Source organism: Budorcas taxicolor, chromosome 18, assembly GCF_023091745.1.
Source record: "Budorcas taxicolor isolate Tak-1 chromosome 18, Takin1.1, whole genome shotgun sequence".
NCBI classification, from domain to species: domain Eukaryota; kingdom Metazoa; phylum Chordata; class Mammalia; order Artiodactyla; family Bovidae; genus Budorcas; species Budorcas taxicolor.
The window spans coordinates 13,399,356-13,422,791 of record NC_068927.1 but is presented as its reverse complement, the minus strand read 5'-3'; the positions used below and the strand labels follow the sequence as shown (position 1 = coordinate 13,422,791).

The 23,436-nt window shown below is 55.5% G+C and overlaps 2 protein-coding genes across 2 annotated transcripts in view; one reads left to right on the top strand and one right to left on the bottom strand.

The window, feature by feature from the left end:
* GINS2 (GINS complex subunit 2) overlaps nucleotides 1-6,754 on the top strand; it is a 36,712-nt gene extending 29,958 nt beyond the window's left edge. The window contains exons 3-5 of the mRNA XM_052656633.1: nucleotides 3,616-3,715; nucleotides 6,362-6,488; nucleotides 6,629-6,754. Of these exons, the coding sequence (XP_052512593.1) occupies nucleotides 3,616-3,715; nucleotides 6,362-6,488; nucleotides 6,629-6,754 (353 nt within the window). The remainder of the gene's footprint in view (nucleotides 1-3,615; nucleotides 3,716-6,361; nucleotides 6,489-6,628) is intronic.
* A 1,329-nt stretch (nucleotides 6,755-8,083) lies between these two features.
* Nucleotides 8,084-23,436, bottom strand: part of GSE1 (Gse1 coiled-coil protein) — a 393,189-nt gene continuing 377,836 nt past the window's right edge. Inside the window, exons 9-17 of the mRNA XM_052655462.1 lie at nucleotides 22,905-23,229; nucleotides 20,068-20,681; nucleotides 19,308-19,420; nucleotides 18,820-19,090; nucleotides 17,443-17,556; nucleotides 16,361-16,726; nucleotides 14,842-15,117; nucleotides 12,359-12,462; nucleotides 8,084-11,837 (exon numbers count right to left, since the gene is read on the bottom strand). Of these exons, the coding sequence (XP_052511422.1) occupies nucleotides 11,703-11,837; nucleotides 12,359-12,462; nucleotides 14,842-15,117; nucleotides 16,361-16,726; nucleotides 17,443-17,556; nucleotides 18,820-19,090; nucleotides 19,308-19,420; nucleotides 20,068-20,681; nucleotides 22,905-23,229 (2,318 nt within the window). The 3' untranslated portion in view covers nucleotides 8,084-11,702. The remainder of the gene's footprint in view (nucleotides 11,838-12,358; nucleotides 12,463-14,841; nucleotides 15,118-16,360; nucleotides 16,727-17,442; nucleotides 17,557-18,819; nucleotides 19,091-19,307; nucleotides 19,421-20,067; nucleotides 20,682-22,904; nucleotides 23,230-23,436) is intronic.

The following is a 23,436-nucleotide window of genomic DNA, read 5'->3' as shown; positions in this document are numbered from 1 at the left end:
GATTTGTTTGTAAATTTTGGAGATAAAGCCCTTGTAGGTCACTTCATTTGCAGTTATTTTCTCCCATCCGTGGCTTTTCTTTTTCTTTATGGTTTCCTTTGCGGTGCAACAACTTTTGAGTATAATGAGGGCCCCAGCCTCCAGTATCAGCAGGTAGTCTGGTCTAAGTTTCTACGAGGTTACTGCTTTTCCCCCTCGTTCCTGGTGTGCACCGTCCAAGAGTGGAGTTTCAGTTTCCCCCCGTTCTGTCGAGTTCCTGCGATCAGTTCCTGCTTGCCTTCAAAACCAGATGCTCTGGGGGCTCCTCCTCTAGTTGCTAGACCCCCAGGAAGGGGAGTATGACTGGGGCTCAGGACTTTCTCTCCTGTGGAAGAACCTCTGGGATGTAATTACTTTCCAGTTGGTAGGCTGCCCACCTGATGGATGTGGTAGTAGGTTTCATGTCAGCTGCAGCCCACCTGCCACCTCATGTGGCTCCTGCTTCGTCTTTGGATGCAGGGTACCTGTTTTGGTAGGTCCCAGCATTTTTTTTGTCGATGGTTGTTCAGCACTTAGCTGTGGTTTTGGTGTCTTCATATGAAGAGGTGAGCTCACGTCTCTCTACTCCGCCATCTTGTCTCCACCATCAGCTGCACAGACACGAAGACTAAATATTGTATTATTCTATTTATATGATGAATTGTCCTGAGCAGGCAGATCCATAAAGACAAGGGAAATTAGTGGTTGCCTAGGGATGGAGGTGTGAGTGGGTGATGGAAAGATTATGGGGTTCCTTTTGGGGTGGTGAAGATATTGTAAAGTCGATTGAAGTGATGGGTGCACAACTCTGTGACCATGTCAGAAACCACTGAATGGGTGAATCGCATGATATGTTGATTATGCCTCAGTATGAAGGTGGTGTAAAAAATAAAAAAGGGAAATACTGAGTCAAAGAGGCTGTCTGTCTTTATCCCACACTTTTGCAGGCTTTTCCTCACCTTGGAGATATGAATGGCTCATTACAGAGAAGAATCTCAAATTTATTTAGGGTTGGGTTTGGGGGAGTATAGAATCTGAAAAGCCTCTGAATGAGTTTGACTGTCCCTTTCCCTTTGGGAATCACCCAGGGGCCCCTGCCTCCTAGAAGCTTGGACACTTGGAGCCAGGTGTGACTCAAATATAGGTTAAGAAAGACTGTGTGAGCATTTTGTCTTTAGTCCATATCCCGAAGGGGTGTGTGAAGCTGGTGGTCCAGAAGCATGACAGGAAACTCAAGTTTGTTAGGCTTTGAGGACTTGTTGTTGTTTTATTCAAGCAGGGACCCCCCCACCCCACCCCGACGGCTCCCCACACACCAAGGTCCTGGTTCTATTGGCACTTCCCTTTCCAGCCTATTCGAACCCCAGGTGATGTGGGGCAGGAACCTGTCTGGTGGGAGCCCCGAGTCAGCGGGAAGGTGTGGGGAGAGTTACTCTGGGCCTTCTCACGGGCCTGGGCCATGCTGTGGGGACAGGAGTGGGCATCACTCATCAGTCTACGAGGGGCCCGCTGCTGCTTTCGCCACTGTGGATTGGTTCTGCCTGTTCTTGGATAGCGTACAAATGGAATCATCTAGCATGTCAGTTTTTGCTCTCGCTTCTTTTAAGTATTTATTTGGCTGCACTGGGTCTCAGCCGTAGTGTGTGAACTCTTTAGTTCTGGCATGTGGGATCTAACCTAGGACCCCGGCACTGGGAGTGTGGCATCTTTGTCACCAGACCCCCAGGGGAGTCCGTGCTCTGACTTCTTTAATTCAGCATAATGTTCTTGAGATTCATTGCCCCTGTTGTTGCATGTGTTGTTACCTTATTCTTTTATCCTGAATAATGTTTCACTCATTGTGTAAGTATTCCACAGCTTGTCTGCATGCTTCTGCTGGTGGATGTTTGGGTTGTTCCCCGTTTTAGGCTATTGTGACCAAGGCTGCTTTGTGAACAGTCGTGTCTGAGTCTTTTGTACGTCTTTGTCTTTATTTCTCTTGGGCAAATAAATGCCTAGAGCCCTGGAACTGCCAGCTCACAGGGCAGACTGCTCACTCTCAGAGGAGCCGCTCAGCAGCCCTGCAGCATGGTTGAGCCGCTCTTGTGACCCAGCAGAGATGCACGAGCTGCTGCTATTCCACCCCGGGCCACACTGGTTGTTGTCGGTCTCTGCTTCAGACATCAGACAGAGGTGTCTCATCCTCTGAGGTAGATGTAAAAAGGGAGAGTTGGTCTGTGGTGTGGGGAAGACAAGTATGGAGAGAGGGCATGCGGGGTCACAAACAGGAGCTCAGGGTGGCCTGACCACTGGGTTGATGGAGGTGGGCAGACATGGTTGGGGTCCAGGTGTGTTTTGAAGACAGGATGGGCAGGGTTTGCTGCGGGACAGGCCATGGGATCAGAGAGAAGTGAGGGTGCCCACCGGAGCTGCTGGCGGAGCTGGGGGTGCTGTTTCCCGAGACTGGGGCCAGCCTGGGCTAGACTGGGAGGGGGGCGTTGACTTTGGGGAGTCAGAGGAGAGTTTTCTTTTTAAGACGGAAGGTGCTGCGTGGAGGTTGACGGACTGGAGAGTGAGGAGGGCTCACTCAGCAGTGAGGACAGCTGCTACGCCGCGATCCGTGCAGTGAGAGAGGTTCCAGCACACCCCTCGGGGTGTGGGAGTGTGCGGGGAGAAGGCTGGAGAGGGTGGGCAAGGATGGCAGGGGGTGGGCCACAGGGGCCCTGGGGATAGGTGGGTAGTCATTTCAGAGGAGACCCCACGGCAGAGTGGCGTGTGCGTGCCTTCGCCACAGCGGCAGCCTGGTTCAGGACTGGGGTTTCTCAGCCAGGGGGAAGGACGGGGGAGGCCGGTGTGCGACGTTCCTGCTGGATGGGGTCGGACTCAGCACTTTGGTTCCAGACTTGGGGCTTTCAAGCCGCTCCTGGTTGCAGGTTGTCTCGCTCTCTTCTGAGCAGTGTTTGTGTTTTAATATCTGGCTGTGCGGGGTCTTCACTGCCGTGCAGGCTTCCTCTCTAGTTGCAGCCAGCAGGCACTCCTCTTGGCGGCGGTGCTCGGCCTTCTCCCTGTGGTGGCTTCTCTTGCTGCAGAGCGCAGGCTCTCAGCTTAGCTCCAGGGCACGTGGGATCTCCCAGGACCAGGGACCAAACCCACATTGGCGGGTGTGTCCTTATCCACTGTGCCAGCAGGGAAGTCCTAAACAAGGTTTGATGTGAAGAAGGAAACTTCGCCAGTCACTAGTTACTATCATGTCCGCTTGCATAGAAGGTAGAATACTTCACTCTCCCCAGGAAAAGACCTGGCTCTGACTGTTCTCAGCCATGTGCTCTGCAGGCCCAGCAACAACTATAACCCAGATCAACCACCTTCTCTAAGCGAAACTTAGAGGTTTGAGGAAATCAACCCTGTAATATCTAGTTAGTGATAATAAATGATATTTCAAAATGTGGTGTGTTTTTTTTTTTTTCTGTTAGTTGATCGACTAGGTAACGTAAGTACTTGGGCAGGTGTGTTCTTTACCACTGTGCCACCTGGGAAACCCACTTGGTAAATTTGGAAGGTTTTAAACATATATTTTGCTTGTGGTCATAATAAAATGTATTCACTTCTAAATTTCAGAAAAGTTGGAGAAGATTCGAGATCATGAACGAAAGGAAGGAACTTTCACGCCTATGCCCAGCCCTTACTACATGGAGCTCACCAAACTGCTGTTAAATCAGTGAGTAGCTCCGCGGAGCCCACAGCCCGAGCCGCCCGCGTTGGAGCTCCCCGCGCGTTCCTGGGGGAGCCGGCGGGCCTGGACCCCGCTGCGCCCCAGCCCTCAGCCTGGAGGCATCAGGCGCACACGCTGACTGGGCTCCGGCTCTCCTGCTTCCTCTTTTCCTTTCCTCTGTCCTTCCCTCTCCTGGTGAACCCCTTCTTCTTTCTGTTCTGCATCCTAACCGCCGCTTGTTACTGGACTCCATTTCAGTCCCTCCCTCCCTAACAGTGGCTTTTCCTGCACGGCAATCAATGTTAGTCAGCCTGTACCCCTTTTCTCCTTGGGGCCTGGGTGTCTGAGAGCTTCCATCTCCTGCACAGGGAAGGGCCCCTGAGCTGGATGGGAAGGCCCCTGGGCAGGCTCCCTGTCGGCTTCTCCTTCAGCCAGAGGGCACTTCTGCAGAGAAGGCTGCGTGGGCCTCCCCTGCCCTCTGGAGCCTCTCCAGGCTTGCAGTGCCACTCGTGGCGTTCACGCCGCATGGCCTGGCTCCCCTCTTCCTCGTCTCACAGCTCTGCAGGCCTTCCTCTCTCTCCTGGGTCACGCTGGCCTCTCTCACTTCTGCATGTAAGTAGAAGGTCCAGGTCCTCAGAGCACACGTGTGCATGTCCACTGCCCCGTCCCTCTGCCCTGCGAGTCCCCTGTCCCCGCCTCCTCCTGGGTTTAGCACAGGTCCTCCCCCCAGGTAAGCAAGCCTGTCCTCATCCCCGTCTCCAGGGCAGCTCTCGTCAGCTGCTCTCCTCTCACCGCCGTCTGCCTGGGCTGCTCCTCTGCCCCCGCGCCCTGTTCTCACGGGTGGGGGCCGTCTAGTGCCTCAGCAGTGCCTGGTGCTCACATGTTTGTCAATAAATGAATGAATCAGCAGAGAAAGCAGGCAAGCACAGACAGTGTTGCTTAGGAGCAGCTTAGAATGTCGTCTGCACAATGCCAAGCCTTTCAAACGCTGAGCACCTTTTAATTGGTGAATTCAAGGGCAGGTCCAGAACGGAAGTTGGAAGCGGCCTGCTGCCTGCTGTAGAACAGCGAGGGCTGGGACCCCGTGCATGGCACTGCGGATTCAAGTGGAGACTTACGTCACGTGGGCTTGTCTTTGAGTTGACCTGAGGCAGCAGTTGTGCAGTTCACAACACTCTCCTTGTACAACTTGCTAAGTGACCCACTAGGCAGTGGCATTGCCCCTGTAGGCCCGAGTTCCGGTTCTGTGGGGCAGAGACGTGGTCCTGTTACCGGTGTGGTATGACAGTCTGTTAGGAGAACAGCCTGATGCAGCCCTCACGCCTGGTGCTGCCCGAGGAGGGCTCCGTGCCTCGGAGGATGGAGGGACACGTATTAGGGGAGAGGGTGTAGGCAGGACAGAAGGTGAAGAGCCCAGGGCTGTGGAGCGGGGCTGGTGGGACCCGTATGCCTGCTGAGGGCAGGGGAGTGGAAGCTGTGTCCCCAGGAGGGTGTTCAGGCATGGGTGGGAGAGGGTGTCATTTGGAGGACCCAGAGGGCTGCCTTGGAGGGGAGTGACTTCAGAAAGGAGAATACAGAAGCGGAGGGAAGGTCTGCACATCTTTAGGTTTTGAAGTTCAGGGTATCATGTACACAGTTCCTATCAAAAGCCCGTTTCCTTAGAGTCAGTCATTCAGAGAAGGGGCCTTTGTTCTGCAGTGCAGTTCACAAGGAGCTGCGGGCCTTTGTTCCATCACCTGCTGTTCAGACCGTAAGATCCAAAAGTTTGGGTCTTAAATCTCCTACATCAGTTTTATGCCACTGACTCTCTGTCTCCACTCGTGAGCTCATTGTAGCCTGTGGAGGCTCATCCAGCCTGTAGTCCCTGGAGTTCATCCCAGGATGCCTGGTGAAGGACGTTGGCCTCTGCTTTTGTCTTAGTTTGTCCCTTCCTTTAGAGGCTAAGGCCAGTTTAAAAATGTGTCACAGGAAGGCTCTCAGTGCCCTGCGTGGACTCCAGGCCAGACTTTTACCCCAAATTTGCCGTGTATGGGTGTGCTACTTATGCTTATTTGCTTTTTGTTTTGTAATTTTTGCAAATGTGTCTTTGTTGTCTCTGTAGAGCAGGACGGTCTCTGTCCTTCACGGGCTTCTGAGAGGATAGAAGTGCCGTGCAGTGCAGAGGACTGCGCCTGGCACACAGCCCTCGTCTGCTTTCCCTGGTGGGCTGGAGCCCTGGGGTATTAGCGTTAGAGGCATGACCTCTGAGCCGGCCTTCGAAAGATGCGTTCTAGCTGGGAATTGTACAGAACAGAGCACAGAGCACCCAGTTACCCCTAGACAGAGGAGGGCCAGCTCAGAGCTGCCACTCCGATACCTCAATTTTTTCGGTGAATAAACAGAAGTCCTTGTACTGCAGGATGCCCGGGACAGTTAATTTGAGCACAGCTGACTCGGTGAGCTTCCTGGCTGAATTTTCCTGGCACCAAGGTTAACTGCTAGAAATCCTTACATTTCAAAACTGAAAAGTGAAACAGACTTTGAGCCTCGAACAGCTTGTGCATTTCTGTCTAAATCTAAGCAGTGTTCAGGAAGAAGCCACTTTTCCCCGGATGTTGGCTTAATTTACTGCGTGCTTCCCTGTGCGACTTATCTCCCCTTTCCTTCCTTTAGCGCTTCGGACAACATCCCGAAAGCAGATGAGATCCGGACCCTGATCAAGGACGTGTGGGACACTCGCATAGCCAAGTTCCGGGTGTCTGCTGACAGCTTCGTGAGGCAGCAGGAGGCACACGCCAAGGTGTGCACAACGGGCAGGGAGGCTCAGGAGCGGATGCCCTAGTTGGCTTTCAGAAAATCACCACTCACTGGTTCTTTATCCAGTAGGTTTAACCTTTCTTGAAATCAAAAACTAAACCAGCTGTTTTCTCTCACGTTTAGCTGGATAACTTGACCCTGATGGAGATCAACACCAGCGGGGCTTTCCTCACACAAGCGCTCAACCACATGTACAAACTCCGTACAAACCTGCAGCCTTCGGACAGCACCCAGTCTCAGGACTTCTAGGCAGGGACCGCTTTGTCCAGGCCCGCGTCTGCCGGCAGGAGGCTCCTCAGGCGGCGTGAGCGTTTGGGACATGACAGAGATACTCACGTTTCTGGAATCCTAGACCACTTCTGAATCTATGAAAAAAAGTGCAGTGAAGGAAGGAATGGGTTTATAATCTGGTTGGAAAGCAACAGGCTTATGCTCAGTTGAGACATTCTGTAATTCCTTGTCTGTGTCTGGGAGCCAGCTGCCTTTTTTGGGGAAGAAAAAGCACTGGCAGAACGAGCGCGTTCCCCAGCAGAGCCCCGGCCTCCTGCACGGGACGGTCACGTGCAGGTGAGTGCTCGGTGATGTCGGGTGTTGCTTTAAGATAAGATACGGCAGGACGGTGATGTGGCCACGGCCTTTCTCCTGGGCTACATTCAGAGCTTTCCACAGAGACTGCACACTGCGCAGGGCAGCCCACAAGCACTCAGCTAGTGACGGTGACTCATCATTAAGCCCCAATACACAGTAAAGGCGGAATCACCCGATTCTCTTTGGGTTTTTCCCGCATCACTCCCACACGGAGGGAGCAGGCTCAGCGGCTAAAGGGTCTGACAGAGCAGACTGAGAGGCTTAGCAGACAGCGTGCCCTTCCGAGCCCCACTCTGCGTGTTTCTTGTTTGCTTGGCTGCTTCTGGGAAAGGGCTAAAAGGTTGTTTATCAACAAGAAAGTAGGGGAAATTAATTCCATGTGTGTGTAAGTGAAGCTGAAGATGCGACGCCAGGGGAAAATGGGGCCTGTGCTGTGTTTCTTGGTGGACTGAGGGGACAGCCTGCTTGAGGCAGCTGTGGCTCAGGCCAGAGGCCTGTTTTTCCCTGGGAGGAGCATCTTCAGCTGTACCACCGCTCGATTCCTTACAGAAAGTACTTTCCCTCAAGTTGGGGGTCGGGGGGCGATGACTGTCCAGTCCTGTAATGAGAGGGTTCAATCACCAGCTGGTTCTCGAGGGTTTCTGAAGGGGCGTAGGTGTGTGATCATGTGACCAACTGGGCCCTGCTGGTGTTTTTACCCTTCAGTGTTTAAAACTCAGCTTACTTCAAGTTACCTGGGCGCTATTTGTCCATCCCAGGTGGGTCCCCAGATGTCCCTCTAAACAGCAGCTCGTGTTTAAACACTGAAGGGCCACACACAGAGGGACTATGACCCAGAACACGTGGTCTCCATAGTTTCATCCCTTCTCCTAAAACCGGGCTGAGGTTCAGTTGATTCTGTCTTGACACTTTACTTGTAAAGCTGTAGAATCGTTGACTTATTTTTTCCCCTTACTATAACATAAAAAAGATTTTTCTCTTAACATGATTTAGGAAGATTTTATTTTCTGGATGTTGTCAGAAATTACAGCAATATATTCATAAATACCTAATTACTACATTCAACAAATAATATTACAATACAGTTAATTCAAACAAGTACACTTAGAACAGGTTTAATTTCACAGCATCTAAACTGCCCCCAGAGTGACCGAGGCACCGTTCCTCCTCCCCCCGAGTCCTGGTTGGCTGTCCTAGCAGTTAGCACAGGCACAGCAGAGCAGCACCGTGGGCTGGTAGCACGGGCCTCCTCAGCTCAGGCAGAGTTAAGGAGCCTAGTTCAGCACTGGATCGGAAGCTGGGGACAGGCTACTGCAAGCAGTGACGTCAATAGCTTGGTTACTAGAAGAGTAGGGGGCTGCTGCTAAGTGGCTACTCTACACTGTAAGGAGCAACTTCCTGTGCTAGCCATCCCCATCTGGTGGTGGGTCCCTGGAACTGTCTACACTTTCAAACCGCGGCTCAGAGGGAAACGGGCTATGTGGCTTAGATTTAGAATGGGGCAGCATCGTGAGCTACTCGATGGAATGCCACCCCACACACAGACTCAGATTACCTGTTATTATTTGCTAGTTTGCTGAAGATGTGGGCTCCTTTTAATAGTCTTTGAATTTCCCTGAGGGTATAATCTTTTTTTAGCACTTTACATGCTGCCAGTTGTTGCATTTCTTTTAGAATATAGACTAAACTATCGGTCACTTATGTGAGATAATAGATGATGATACTTTATGCCAGTTTGCCTGCTTCTGTGAAACACAGACCCATTTTCAAATAATCAGGGCCTGCAGTGCCAAGTGTGGGGGGGAAGCTCTAGTTTGTACTGATCTGATTAAATGCACAAAGCCACATGACTCAGCTTTGGCAGGTACCCCTCAAATTTAGCAAGACTCCTTCAGGTCACAAAAATACTGACACAAAAGTTCCAGAATCAGTTCTAGAGCAAATTTGCTATATTTCTGAACTTTGTCTTTCAAGAAACTCAATATGAAATAGCTGAACAAAAAGCTTTAGGGATTCCATATTTGTCAGCTTTTAGGCCTAAACTGAAAAAAGACTGATGCTACTATGTTCTTAAGCAGAGTTTTCAGGTTATAAACTGTTCAGTGGGGGGCATGATTGGGCATGCTGTCTCCCAGAGAGGCGCACTTCTGTTTTCACAAGACCCTCTGTTGCCTTTTTCTTTCCTCCTGTTGCCTTACTGGTCTGTATTTATATTCTGATTGTCCTATTACTTCTCGAGCCCTAGAATATTCAGAGATCCTCACAGGTAGGTGGGGGCAGCGGGGGGTGCCACTCGGAAGGGAAAGCTGTTAATACTAGCTCAGGGACAGAGCTGCCACCCCTGGTTAGCTGTCCTTTTTAACCTGTGTACCGCGAACTCCTCCCCAACCAACACACAGCAGCCAAGGGCGCCCCCCACCAGGCAGTGAGGGGTCGGGGCTATGTCCATCAGGTCTATTCTTCCCTTTGCTTCTAGCCAAGGCCCTTGACCAGCGCCCGGGAGCAAAGGCATCCAGACGTGTTCTATGATGGAGGAGGATGACTGGGGGGAAGTGCCAAGATGTAACCCTTAGAAACAGCAAGCAGGTTTTAAAGAGAGAAATTCAGTGATGTTTTGCCCTGTTGGCGGCGGGGCTCCCTCTAAACACCTGTCCCCACCTGTGGCACATGGTGCTTTCCATGTCTGCCGGGGAAGAGGCCCCCAGAACAGCTCTTAGTTCTCAAGTCGTTTCTGTAGAGAGGAAAGCACTTGCTGACTGCTGATAATACTGGCAGCACTTTTTGTCTGAGTTTGCTAATAACTGGAAGATTCTTGGCAGGCATACAAAGCAAACTGCGTGGGAACAGATAAAGTGACACCATGCCATCTGCCAGCAAGCTGTTCTGCACAGCTAAGGTCTGGGCTGAGGGCGTGACCACTGGTCATAGCCACGTCCTGAAGGTCAGCCAGCCCGTCCCCAGGCCGGGGCAGAGGGGCGCGTGGCCTGATGTGTGGGTCTTCTCCCCTCCGCCAGGCACACCAACCACTGGCTGCTTTGGCCTCTGGTTTAGGCCCACTGGGGCAAGAGCTGCCTTTTTGATCTAGATGCAACCCAGCCTGAACCAGCAACCAGGGCAAGGAGGGCGGGCTCCCCCGGCCCCGCGCTTTGTGCTGATATGATTATCCCTGTTTCCAGCAGCTCCTGTGCTCATCACAGTGAGCCCACGAGCAGAGGTTCTGTCGCACGTAGCTCACTGTGCCTTTAGGCTGTTACAAAGCTCTGCATCTGAACCAAGCCCCTACTGAGTTTCTGCTTTGCTCCTGCTCACACCGCTGTGAGACACCTTGGCACCCTGTCACAGAAACTGCTCCCACCTCAAAGGTTCTCACCGAGTGTGCGTGTGAAGGTGCACATGCAGCGCCTGCCTGGTTCCTGCTGGAGACCAGCAGCGCCTCGCTGGCCTGGGGAGCCGCGGAGGGCCCGGGGGAGAGGGAAGGAGGAGCCGTGGCTTTCTACCTCACTCCGGTGCAACTCAAGAATGAAGTGCTCGCGTAGGCGCCAGTGGTAAGCTCTTTTTACTTTTCTTCTTCTTTAATTTTTAAAAACACTTCAATAATGTCCTGACCAGCAGCAGTACAAACACTAAATAAGCAAGGGTTGGTTTTTTTTTTTTTTGCCCAGAAAAACAAAACAAAAACAAAACCCCCAAACAAGAAAACAACAAAAAATCCCCCCAAACCACATATTAAAAATGGCAGGCTTTTTATAACAATAATTAAAGTAATAAAAACATACAAAACTTTGTTTTTTAATATATATACACAGTACAAGGCTGAAGCACCTTTGACTTTTCTCTCAAAATTGACATTTGTATGAAAACACCCCCGCCCGCCCCCCCCTGCAGTAACAATAGGGTGGGTGTGGATAAATGTACATAGAGCTCTGGACATTTTCCCCCACGAAGGAATAAAAAGGTACCTTCAGTCTGTCGATTCACTTTATCTTTAGGTAAGCTTTTCTGGGGAAAAGCCTTTGGGTGAGGCTTCAGTACTGTTGCTTTGTGTGCTCCTAGGACCTGTTGCTTTCAGGGAAACTTTGCGGAAAAATAACTGAAACAAATAAGCCCTTTACTTAAAATGCACCCCACCTTTCTTCTGCTGGAGTGGTTCTCCATCCTGGGGAGGAGCGAGACCGGCCACCCCACGGCCAGAGCAGCCTGGGTTCCTAAGGCCACAGGGCCTGGCAGCACACGACACGCACGCCGGCGGCCCGCTCCGCCTCACGCACCCAGGGGCTGGGAGATGGGCACAGCTTAGTGTTGGTAACGGAGCCTTCATCTTGAGACTAAAGCACGATGACGTGGGAAAGGGAAAAACCGCCTTTGAAAAGGAAGAAACTATGGGCGCCTTACACGGGTTGCTTGCTGAGTTACAAAGGTGATCCAACTGCACTGAAGTCAAGGCGAGTTCGTTCTTTTTTTCTGGAGCCTGGAATCCTTTGCTTCATGCATGGCACATTCTCTTTTTTTTTTTTTAAGCGTCAAACCTCCCAGTGAAAAATATTAAATATTCAAGGTAATAAAATAGATATTTCTATACTATAGGTTCGGCCTAGTGCAAGGGAAACCGTCACCTCGGGAAACCCTTGAAGTAGCCTCTAGGCCAATGCATTGCAGGCAACGCAAGGCACTTCCGTAAGTGGTCCAGTTCTGCCTGGAGCCGCTCCCGTTCTGAAACGATCTTCTGCTTCTGGCTCCTCAGCTCCTGGAGGGAGACTGGTGTCAGACCCGCAGTTCACACAGTTAGGAAGGCTGTGGGATGCGCTCTAGCTGCCCCCGGCGTCTCCCAGTGGCAGCGTCTGCCGATCTCGCAGCTTCGGCCCTGGCACTGCCAAGCTTCTGCTGCGTCGGGAGTGGCCAAGGTGTCCCAGCCCCAAACACACGACAGCGGAAGCTGGCGGGGCTCTCGCTGTCACGGCTGTGTGTGTGCGGGGTCTGTCCTGTCCCAAGAGCTCGGCCCCCTCCCTCCATCCTCCTGAGCGCAGCACGGGGGAAGACTGACACGGGCAGTACACCCGCCCCCGACCCTTCCAGACCCATGTTCTGCGAACAGACGACACTCCCTCCTCAGGTGACTGCTGAATTTAACCCCTCTCAAGGGCACAACTTCCCTTCAAAACTTGTCTGTATGGGTGCTCCTGAACCCAGACTCAAAAGGCTGAATGAGAATAACCACTGTGGGGTCAAGAAAGCCCCCCCGGAGCCAGTCTGATCCCTGAGACTCACCGCCATGCTGTGGGAGAGCTGCTCGGCCGTGAGGGTGAGACTGTAATGCTGCGCCTCCAGCCGCCTGCACTGCGCCTGCAGCACCTGCCGCTCCAGATCTTGCTCTGAAAAGACAAGCCAGGGTGACGTCGTCTGTATGCAGGGCCCCAGGCCCGGTGCGTGGCCTCTTCTCTCCAGAGCAGCTGGTCAAAGCTCTCTCATTTGGACCACATGGCTCCCTGCCCTATAGATCGTGCTGGTGACTAGATGTTACTAAAGTAACCCAACCCGGGGGAATAAAGACCGAGGACACAGCATTGAAAGGCAATTTAAGGGACGCAGCTTAGGAAACAGCAACAACTTACAGCCTTAAGATGCATTTTTCAAGAAAGATAAAAGGCTTAGACACAAAAACTTTTAAGCTGTTAGAAATTTATCGTTTTAACAAGTAAAACCTCTGCCTTTCCGAAAGATACTGAGCTTCACATCTTTAGGAATAAATCTGTTTTAACAGTCTCTTCAATAAGTGGTGCTGAGGAAACTAGACAACTGTATATAAAAGAATGAAACAGAGCACTAACGCCATACACAAAGGCACATTCAAAATGGACTAAAGCCCTAAATGTAAGGCTGGTTATTATAAAAAGCCCTTAGAGAAAAACAGGCAGAAGAATCTTTGACATAAATTGCAACAAGCTCTTTTGAGCCACCTCCTAAAATAAGGAAAACAAAAACAAATGGTGGGACCGAATTAAACTTAAAGGCTTTTGCATGGCAAAGGAAACCATAAAACAAGAAGATAACCCATAGTATAGGAGAAAGTATTTATAAAAGATGCAACCAGTTAGGAATTTAATCTCCAAGATATACAAACAGCTCATGTAGCTCAATATTTTTAAAAACCAACCTAATCAAAAAATGGGTGCAGATCCCCCTTATTTTTCTTAATCTTGGGTTCCCTGACTAGGGATTGAACCCACACTTTCCTCACTGGAAAGTGGATTCTTAACCACTGGACCACCACTTCACCATCTGGGTGATCCAAAGAAGACATACGGATGGCTGAAGAGATGCTCAACATCACTGATTATCAGAGATGCAGTTCAAACCACCACCTCACCCCATTCAGAACGACCATCATCAAAAAATCTACAGTAAATGCTGGAGAGGGTATGGAGAAAAGGAACCCTCCCACTCTTGTCGGTGGGAATATAAATTGGTGCAGCCACTATGAAGAGGACTATGGCGGTTCCTTTAAAAACTAACAAGGGACCTACCATATGATTCAGCAGTCCCAATCCTGGGGGCTGTATATCTGGAGAAAACAATAATTTGAACAGATACATGCAATCTTATGTTCATAGCAGCACTGTTAAACAGCCAAAACACGGAAGCAACCTAAATGTCCATCGACAGAGGAACGGATAAAGAAGGCGTGGTATATATGTACAGTGGACTACTACTCGGCCACAGAAAAAATGAAATGCCGCTCACAGCAACACGGACAGACCCACAGATGGTCATACGAGTGAAGTAAGTTGGAGGAAAACGTATCACAAATGTATGATTCCACATATATGTGGAATCTAAAAAAATGGTACAAATGAACTTATTTACAACACAGAAATAAAGTCAGAGATGCAGAAAACAGCCTTCTGATTATGGGGGTGGGGGATAAATTGGGAGATTGGTATTAACACAGAGAACTCTGCTCAAAATTCTAACGGCCTATACGGGAAAAGAATGTAAAAGAGTGGGTATATGTGCAACAGACTGATTTTGCTGGAACTAACAAATCAACTATATATACATACTTCAATAAAAAAAACAGATACTCTTGTGGCTACGAGGGCATCCTTTTTGACTGTGTTGAATACTTAGCTGGTTTTACGATGCTTATTTCGAAATATCTGAAATGATCGTGATATTCATGATAAAAACTTCTCTACAGTACAGCAATGAGTAGAATCTGGAGGTGGCAACGGCCAGGGTTCTGACGTTCTGGAGGCCGACGAGGGCTGGCCTCCTGGGCTGAGTGCTGCACCAGGAGGCACGGAGCCTGTGGGCACGTCCTGAGACACAGAGCCCGCGAGGCATGCCAGAGAGGGAGACGCGGGCTTGGCTGAGTGAAACACTGCCTTTTCTCGGACCTGTGTGCGTAGCCACAGGGCGGGGACGGACAGAACGCTCAGAAGCGCAACAGGACTCGGTGGGCGAGCAGGCCCAGGTCCACGGTAACGCCGGGTGGGGCAGGCGCTCGGCGCCTAGGTTCCTCCAGGGAGGATGTCTGTCCGTGAGGAATGGCTGTTGCAAGCTAGCTCAGGCACCCCAGAAGCCCAAGGAGCGGTTCTGAGGCTCCTGTCTGCTTGTGGCCCAGGAGCCCTGGGCCTTGAGACTCAAACAGTCCCCAGTCTGGCGATGGAAACCGGCATGCATCATGAGCCCACTGAGCCTCCTGGCACACTCTTCCCGGGACCCTGGCCTGCCTCCCCGGCCCTCCGTACCTTCCACGTGTTCCTGGTAAGCTTCCAAAATGGCCTCGATCCCCTGCCACTTGCGCCGGGGGGGGTCCTCGTCGTCGTCCTCTCCGTCCTCCTCCTCCTCCTCCTCCTCCGGGTCCATCTCCTGCACCAGGGGGCCCTTCCTGCTGGCGGGGGGTTCCTGCTGCCCGTTGTGCTGGGGCGCAGGCAGGCGGCTGGAGGACTGCAACTCGGGGAGGTTGTAGTGGACGGACGCGTCAACCTTGTGGTTCTGCTCCGCCGACAGCACGGCTGCGCTTCCTGAGGAGGGGAGATGGCTGTCACAGGGCCCCCCAGGACACGCCCCGGGGGCAGGCGACGCGTCAACAGGTCCCGGCAGACACGACGGAGCGGAGCGAGGCCTGTGCCCTTCGGAGACCAGAGACGGCTCCGTCAGAAAGGCTGGAGCGCGCTGCCTCAATGGCAGCGGAACTGGGTCCAGGTCACCGCGGTGTGCCAACGCGCTCGGTGGGGTTAGGCTACGAGCCGCGCCGCCCTGGTCTGTAAAGCATCTGCACCTCTCCCAGGACACACAGGCGCTCCGCTCCCTGAGCACACCCCCTGCTGCCAAGAGTCTGAACAGGCTGAGCCTGTCTAGACCGGGTCTGCTCCGCCTCCCTGTGTGGACAGCAGCCTTGGGCAGTCAGTGGACCCATGAGGCCCAAACTGGCAGGGGCTGGACGGTGCTAAAGTCCTGAGGAAACAGTCAAGTGTAAAGTCAGGGAAGGGCTGAGATCAGGCAGGAAAAGTTAAGTCCTTAAGCTGCCGAAAAACCTCTGTGGGTGTGTCTTAGAGGGAGCACAGGGGTTTAATCTAGCCAAAACATCTCCCCTCTTGAAAACTCTGAACTCACAACAAACATCCAACAGAGGAGAGTTTTGTTTTGCTTTTTTAAAAATCCACATCAAAAACCACTACCCTTCGCTTTTCATTTCATCCCTGCTGACAGCATTATTTTACCTGAAGGATACTGACACCGTCAGACCTGTTTACCTAAAAATGCTTCTCTGTCTATTCAGTTTTTCACAGGTCGTAGGAGGAAAATTTTTAAAATCGTTTCGGCAAAATCATGTGAAAATAATCATATAATTTTCTCTCGGCTGTTGCTCCCTGAGCATTCTTTTCTAGTCAGTTTCAGCCTTTGATTCAGTGGGAATGAAACGTACTGACCCCTGTACTCTGAATGTAGTGACTCCCACACAGAGATGTCCAAGGGGCATCTCGACTCCGGGGGCTCAGGCATGGACCAGAGCAACCAGAATGTCCCACCAAGTGCCGCTGGGTCTGGTGATCAAGGGACAGTGGTGTTCCCAGGTGAGTCTGTGGGCAGGCTAGGAGATCCTTGCACCATGAAAGGCGTGGATCCTATTTTTGCTAAAAAGGCTCCTCCCCTGTCATTACTGAAAGGAAGGGCTTTACAAAAAAGTCAAATGACTTCTGCTGGGAGGCAGAGCCTGCCTCTAACACCAGGTGCCATGCGCCCCAGTCCTAGCGGCCTCCTCACCTTTGTGCTTCTGCAGGGCCTTCTGGGTAGACTGCAGGACGGACTCGTGGAACTGGTGCGCGAACTCTTCCGCCACAAAGGGCTCCCATGGCTTGCTCTTTCCGTTGATGCTGTGCGACAGCGGCACGGGGATGTCCTTGGGCGCAGGGCCCCGGACGTGGTGGAGCATGCTCAAGTTCTTCTTGCCCCCAGGGGCCTCACTCGGCCTGGCCTTCTCAGCGCCGGCGGGGGCTGGCTCCTGGATGCGCTCCGGGGGCCGGAGCTGTCCTAGCCTCCCAGGTTCTGTGGCCTTTGGGACGTCGGACAAGGAGGCGGCAATGCCCACAGGCTTCTCCGTGTCCAGGCAGGCTTGCTGCGTGGTGGGTTCTTAAGAGACAAAAAGCGAGGGACACTGTCAGAGCCACACGTGAACAGGCCGACCCTGATCTCTAACCTAGGACGGAGGACCCGGACTCCGGAGCCATTTAATTAAAGGTCAGCGTGCAGTGTTTGGTCTGAGACGGGGTGTGTTTAAGCTGCGAGGCCATCCTTGAAAGGTGCCCCAGGAAGGTGTCTGGGAAGAAGAATGTGAAGGAAGGAGCAAGTTGCTTCTGGTCATCCGAGAGGCAGGAAGTTACACAGCCAGATCCAGAGAGAAAGACTGAATCAGGGGCCAAGGACAGGGCCAGACCACCACCATTTCCTGCTTCGTCAGCAGGACAGCAGAGTCAGAGCCGTGAGAGGGAGAGAGAGAGAGAGAAAGCAGGTATCACAGGGCCTCTGAGACACATGCCAGGAGCACACAGCCCAGGCGGCAAGTGCTGAAACTGAAACCTGGGCCACGGCGGGAGGACGGACGGCGGCCACACCTGCCACCAGGCCGAGTCCGCCGGAGGAGCCAGGACCCCACACCCCTGAAAGCGTGACTGCTGGCACCGTGTTCCGCTGAGATCGTCTCACGCGCAGGAAGCTTGAGAGAGAGAAAGGAGAGGGAGAAAGAAGCCCGCCGTGTCCGGGAGGAAGACGACCTGGGGTGGTCGGTGGCCTGCGGCCCTGGGCACCCCCGGGACAGTCCCGGGGGTGGCAGATGGGGCTGGCCTTACCGCTCAGGGACACGGCAGGACTGTCCCTCGGAGAGCTCCTGAGCGGGTCTGCCACTGCGGCGGACAGCGCCTTCTGCTTCATGGCCTGGAGCAGCTCAACAAGCCTCTCTCTGTCTGTGAGAAAAGCAGCCCGAGATTACTGGGGGGGGATCGCACCACTCCTGAGCGGGCAGAGGAGCAGGAGTGTAGCTCAGGCCTCAGCCGGCAGGCGCGAGTCCTTCGGAACGAGACACGAAGCCCCGGGCACAGGCTGGCTTTAGAGGAAGAATGTTCACTTTAGAGCCCGGACTCCTAGGCTGCCACCCCCTGACGTTTCAGGTGTTCCAAGAACAACGGTGCGTGCATGTGGCGAGTCACAGGTACCTGCGGGCCTCTGTGGGAGAATTCTCATTTTAAAAAGTTGGCCTCAACATAGGAAGCAACCCCGAAAAGCCACACCGCGCCTCGGGGCGGGCAGGCTCTCTCCCAGGGCGGTCAGCTCCCCGCTGCTCCCGCTGCAAGCGAGGCTCCTGTGTCAGCTGCCACCAGCGAAGAGGGACACACACACACACACCCCGTGTGACCCCGCAGTTCAGGGGCTCCTCGCCCAACCTCCTTAGGATTTGAGTCAGGCCGAGAGACGCGCTTCTCAAACAAAACCCTTCACGTTCTCAGGGATGTGTCCTGGTCCCATCACTGCCTCTTCAAGGGAGAGCAGGAATCCAGGCCCACCGGTGCGGCCCAAAACGAACAAAATGAGTGGAAGCAACTAAAATGACTGACAAGCACTCTTGCTTTCCTCAACTTCCTTCCAGAAAGAGGTGACCAGGCCTCAGCAAGCGGGGACAGTGTGGGCGTGTGGCCCAGAAAGGTCGAGTTTTCCCACGGCGCTGAGCAAGCATGAGGCGCAGACCAGGGAAGGGGTGCCCCAGAAGGTGAGTTCAGATTCCAGCCCAGTCACCCCTCGTGGCCAGACCGGGCCGGAAGGGTGAGCCGTCCATGTGGGGTGGGTGTCGGCCCGGCCCCGCCCCGTGGCCTCGGACCACCCACACCTCCTGCCATCAGGAGCAACGGCGGCCACGTGAGCCGCCCGCACAGCGGAGACCCAGCGACCGCAGGCACTGCGAGACCTAGCCGGGGACAAGAGCAGGTGGGAGTCCACGGCTGACTACACAGGACACCAGCCCCCTTCAGTGTCCCAGGACGACACAGGAGAAAGCACGCTCTGGAGGGGCTATGTGAGTTTCCCACAGAGAGAGGCATGGTGGCGAAGAGACGGGGGGACGAGTCCATGAGGGCCGACTTCAATCCCGAGAGCCCACGGCCCCGCCTGCTTCCTCAGAGACCCCCGGCTGCCCTGGCGAGCCTGTCCCGAGGCCCAGCCCGGCCCCGCCTCACCTTTCCTCTTCTCGGCGCTGATATGGGTCAGGTTGAAGATGGTCAGGAACTTTTTCTTCTCCTCGAAGTTGGGGCTGCTGTTCATGTCGTCGGGGCTGTAGCGGGTGGACAGCGCCAGTCTGGGCGAAGGCGTCCGCCGTTTGCTCCGCGCCGTCGGGGGTGACGGGCTGCGCTCTCTCAGCATCCGCCGGCGTTTCCTCCGCTTCTGGGTCAGCAAGTCCTCCTTCTGCTGTTGGGTGGTCAAGCCAAAAAGTTGCAAAAACTCTAGCTTCTAGATTGGGAAAGAAAACAAATGAGGTTGAAACCACGGGCAGAGGCTCCCGCTGACCCCGGGGCCTCCTGGGCCTCGAAGGCTGCGCTGAGGACGCTCCGGGCTGGCCCGGGGAGGGGGAGGAGGGCCCCCGGAAGGCATCTCAGCCGGCGCGGGGAAGCTGAGAGGGGTGCCCACAGCCCAGCCCAGGGCCCAACAGCGGTGAGACCCCAGATACCTCGGAGGATGTGTCCAGTTTGAGGGGCGGCTGCTCGGCCACGCAGCGGAGGTGGGCCCTGACCTCCTCTTCATCGCTCTCGTCGTAGGAGTCGTCCAGGTCGTAGTAGTATCCTGGAGGCAGGAACGGAGCTCTTCAGCCAGGCAAGGGGGCTCACCTTTCCAGGGGATGCACATGGGGCACCCCTCGGACCTGAGAGCCCACCCACAGGCCAGGCCCTGCTGCCCCTGACCACCCCCTGGCCCCAGACCTCCTCAGGGCTGGTGGTGGGGGCACGAGGTGCGCACCAGGGCTGACACAGCCCCCTGGCAGGGGACTGTCCTTCACTCCGGCCCGGGGCCAGGGTAGCCCACGTCTGTCTGCACATCTGCTCCCCATCCTGCTCAGGAGGGCCAGGGCACTCAGGGGCCCCGTCCTCGCAAAGGCGCAGAGTCTGCGCGCAGAGTTCCGTGCAGAACAGCAGAGCCCGAGGGCCCAGGGCCAGACCCGCCACCTCACAGGTGAGTGTAAGGGTGGCCCTTCCAGGACCAAACACTTGCTCCTCACGTGACCTGGGGCCCCATTTCTGGCTGTGAGGCTGGGCTTGGCAGCCCTGGTCCCACCCGGCTGTTGAGGGGCTGTGTGGGTGGAAGGCACCACGCTCGACCCGGGCCTGCTCTCCTGTTCTCTGTGGCTTTCCGGGGAACCCCAGGGCGCTGCTGGCTGAGTCCTGGGCCAGCAGTCTGGGGGAAAGCGCAGGAGCGAGGAGGGGAGACCAGACCTTTTTCCTGGGCCTCCCGCCGCCGGCGCTCCTCCAGGTCCAGCTTGCTGACCAGCCTCCGGCGCTGCTGCAGGAACTCATCGTAGACGTAGGCCGGGTCGGGGCCCCGAGGCAGCGGGGGCCGGTAGGGTGAGGCCGGCTTCAGGGGTCCGGGGGGCTCCCCGAAGGTGGCCGGCGGGGCAAGCGAGGCCCGGGGCTGGCCCAAGACAGTCGGGGTGGCTGGCTCAAGCTCCGCCAGGAAGGGCCCGGGCCCCGGGGGGAAGGCCTGTGGTTCTAGGGCCCCTGGCTCCCGGGGCGGCGGCGGGTGCTTGTCCAGGGGGATGGCCTCGCGCTTGCGGGGCCCCTCCTCCGCCTTCTCCGGGCAGTAGGCCCTCTCCACTTTCACCAGCGGGACAGCGGCCGGGCGGCTGGGCTCAAACGGGCTGGGGTGGCCATGTTGGGGGTGGCTCTCGGGGGCGCGCCGTGGCTCCAGCGAGCTGTCCATCAGGGACACGGGGTTCCAGAGGGCCGTGGGCATCGAGTGGTGCTGGGGCTTGGGCGAGATGAGGGGCGGGGGCCCGCCAAAGTGCTGTTGGGGCTCGCGGCTGCCCGGCTCGTGGCGGTTCGGTCCTGGCCTAGGGGGGTGGGGGCAGGAGCAGCCATCAGCCAAGGGCCCGGGCTGGGAGCCCCAGCCAGCACTGGAGGGGGTGAGAAGGCCTCCTATAGGCCCCTTCCCCAGGGCTGGAGGGAGAACGTGCCTTCCGCTCTGCAGTCGAGAGACCCACGTCCTCCGCTAGCCAGCGCAGACCAGCTTCCAAGAGGACCCAAGGCCCAAGGCATGCCACCCATGGGAGATGGTGGGGATGGGCTGGCCTCCTCTCCCCACACCGTACTCACAGACAGCGGCAAGAGATCAGCCTGAGGGGTCTGCCTGGCCAAGTGGACTCGGGGAGACCCTCCGAGGAGACCCTCATGGCTAGCTGCTCCCCCCTGGTGGTTCCCATCAGGACTGAAGCGACCCCACGTGCCTGGGGAGCAGCAGCTACATCCAAAGGGTTTCTGACAACCAGACTGGGTCCTGTCCTGAGAGCCAGGTCACCAGCAGAGCGCATGACCCTCCCACTGGCCTCAGACCAGCAGCTCTGCCTCAAGGCCGAACCAAGTGCCTCTCTCCCTGGTGCATTTAAAACAAAATTCAAATTCAACCTTCAAAAGACTATTTGGCTGCTGTTTTTTCCAAAGTTTACCTACTACTTTTTAAGGGAAGCCCCATGCTGCCAAGGTGACCGAGGGCAAGATCTAAGGGAACTGGAGGGAAAAGGACACAGCCCACAGCAGGCACACGAGGCAGGTGCCCAGGGCTCCTCCTGCCTGAGGAGGGGGCTGGCTCACCACAGCCCCCGAGGCCGCTGCACTGCTGCTGGGCAGATACCAAAGGGGACCAGCCACATCAAAAAGCTGTGAATCCCCAAGTAAATGGCAAAGGCATAAAACTTGGTACCAGAATAAATAACTTCCTGCACTGGAGCCAAACACAGACTGGTTTTCTAGCTCTGATCACAGGGCCCCAAAAGAATGTCACGGTGCCTTGGGGACCACCTGGCCAGGGGGCAGAGGCCACGCCTGCTGGGGCAGCAGCCCACAGGCCCTGACAGCTGCATTGGGATCCTGGTGCCCCAGGCCGAGGGAGGCAGCGTGCCCTGAACTCATCAGGAGCTGGTGGACGTGTACCACTGGCTCACCCGGTCCCCTAGGGGCTCACGGGAGCCGGGGGCAGCTCAGAAGTAGAGGAGACAGCCCTTGTGTGGCTCCGAGTGGGCCCAGAGTAGCAGAGGGACCGTGTGCAGCAGACGGTCCAGCCTGGCTCACTGTGGCCAGACTGACCGAGCAGGAAGGAGACCCCGCCAGGGGCCCCAGCGTAGTTCACTCCTGGCCACACCCAGCTAGCCAGGCGAATCCTCCCCGGGTGCCCAGATCAGTGGATGCCGAGGCAGGGGCTTGGATGGGTCAGCCGCGCCCAGGATACAGAAACCCACTGGCCAACAGGAGCTGGAGCAAAGAGGGAGGGAGCCAAGTGGACACTCACACCTCTGTCCCAGACACGTTGAGTGTTTCTCATCCTGAGAAGGCGGCACCATGGACGCCGAGGGCTGGGAAGAGGCTCAGAAGCCCTCCCGCCTGAACTCCGTGCACAGCAGAGGAGACGGGGGCAGGGCCCAGTGTCCCCCAGGCCTAGACCCGCTCCTGCCACCAACTCTGGCTGAGGGTCTCCACCTGGGTCTTCAGAAGGAACCCTGGAGGGATGGTGGGGTGGGGCAGGGGGTACACGGGGTGACAGCCAGATAAGCAGGTGGGGGCAGCGAGGCCCAGAGTCAGCTCCGAGAAGGGGCCCAGCTCACAAAGTGAGTGTCAGCAGCCAGGGTCCCAAAAACAGGCTTAAAAGCCTCTCAGAAAAATTTTTTTTACAATAGGGCAGGAAAAAATGGGTTATTTTTTTTAAAATTATAAAAGCAATAAAATTAACTTTTTGTATGATTAAAAATCAAAGGGAGTCCCCTTCTCATTCCAGTTTGGACAGAGAGAGATGCTAGCACAGAGATTAAGTATCCATGGAAGCTTCTCGGTCGCCCCCCTCAGGCACCAAGCCTGCCCGGAGGGGCCGGGCCGGCTGTGGACACAGTTCCTGGCGGATGAAGCCCCTGAAGCGCGCACCTTCCTCCTCCCCGGTCTTCCTCCTCCCGGCTCAGACGGGGGTCTTAGAAGGTGACACAGAACCCAAGTGACAGCACTCCACAGGCAGCCAGACCAGAGGCACTCGCTAAACGCAGGCTCCCCCTGCTCCCCGCCCCGGGCCCCACCTGGCGCTCTCCGGCCGGTGCTCCGGGTCCGCGGGCGCCGGCGGCCGGCCCAGGTCCAGCTGCTGCTCCAGCACCTGCTGCCGGAACTCGGACACCTGCGACTGGCGGTCCTCCTTCTCCTGCCGCAGGCGACGCTGCCGCGCCAGCCACTTCTCCTCCTCGTTGGTGCGCTGCAGGAGCAGGGCTGTGGCCGCGCTGCTGCCCGGCAGCGAGAAGAGCCCGTGGCCGGCGAGGAGGCCGGGAGCCGTGTGGGGCGGGGCGGCTGCCGGGTGCAGGGGGTGCTGCACGGGCTTGGGCACCTGCAGGCCCGCGTCCTTCAGCTTCTCTGTGGGCGGGGGAGGCCGTCAGGGCGGGGTGGGGCGGGGTCCTGGTGCAGCCCCGCCCCCCCGCCCCCCCTCCTTGGAGAAGGCCGCCCCCTTTCCGTGGGGCCGGGCCAGGAACGGCGGGATGGCTGCTCCCTGGGGGGTCCCGCCTGTCTGAGGGTCACCCTGGGCGGGCTCACACTCGCAGCAGAGCGGACTTGAGCTCTGGG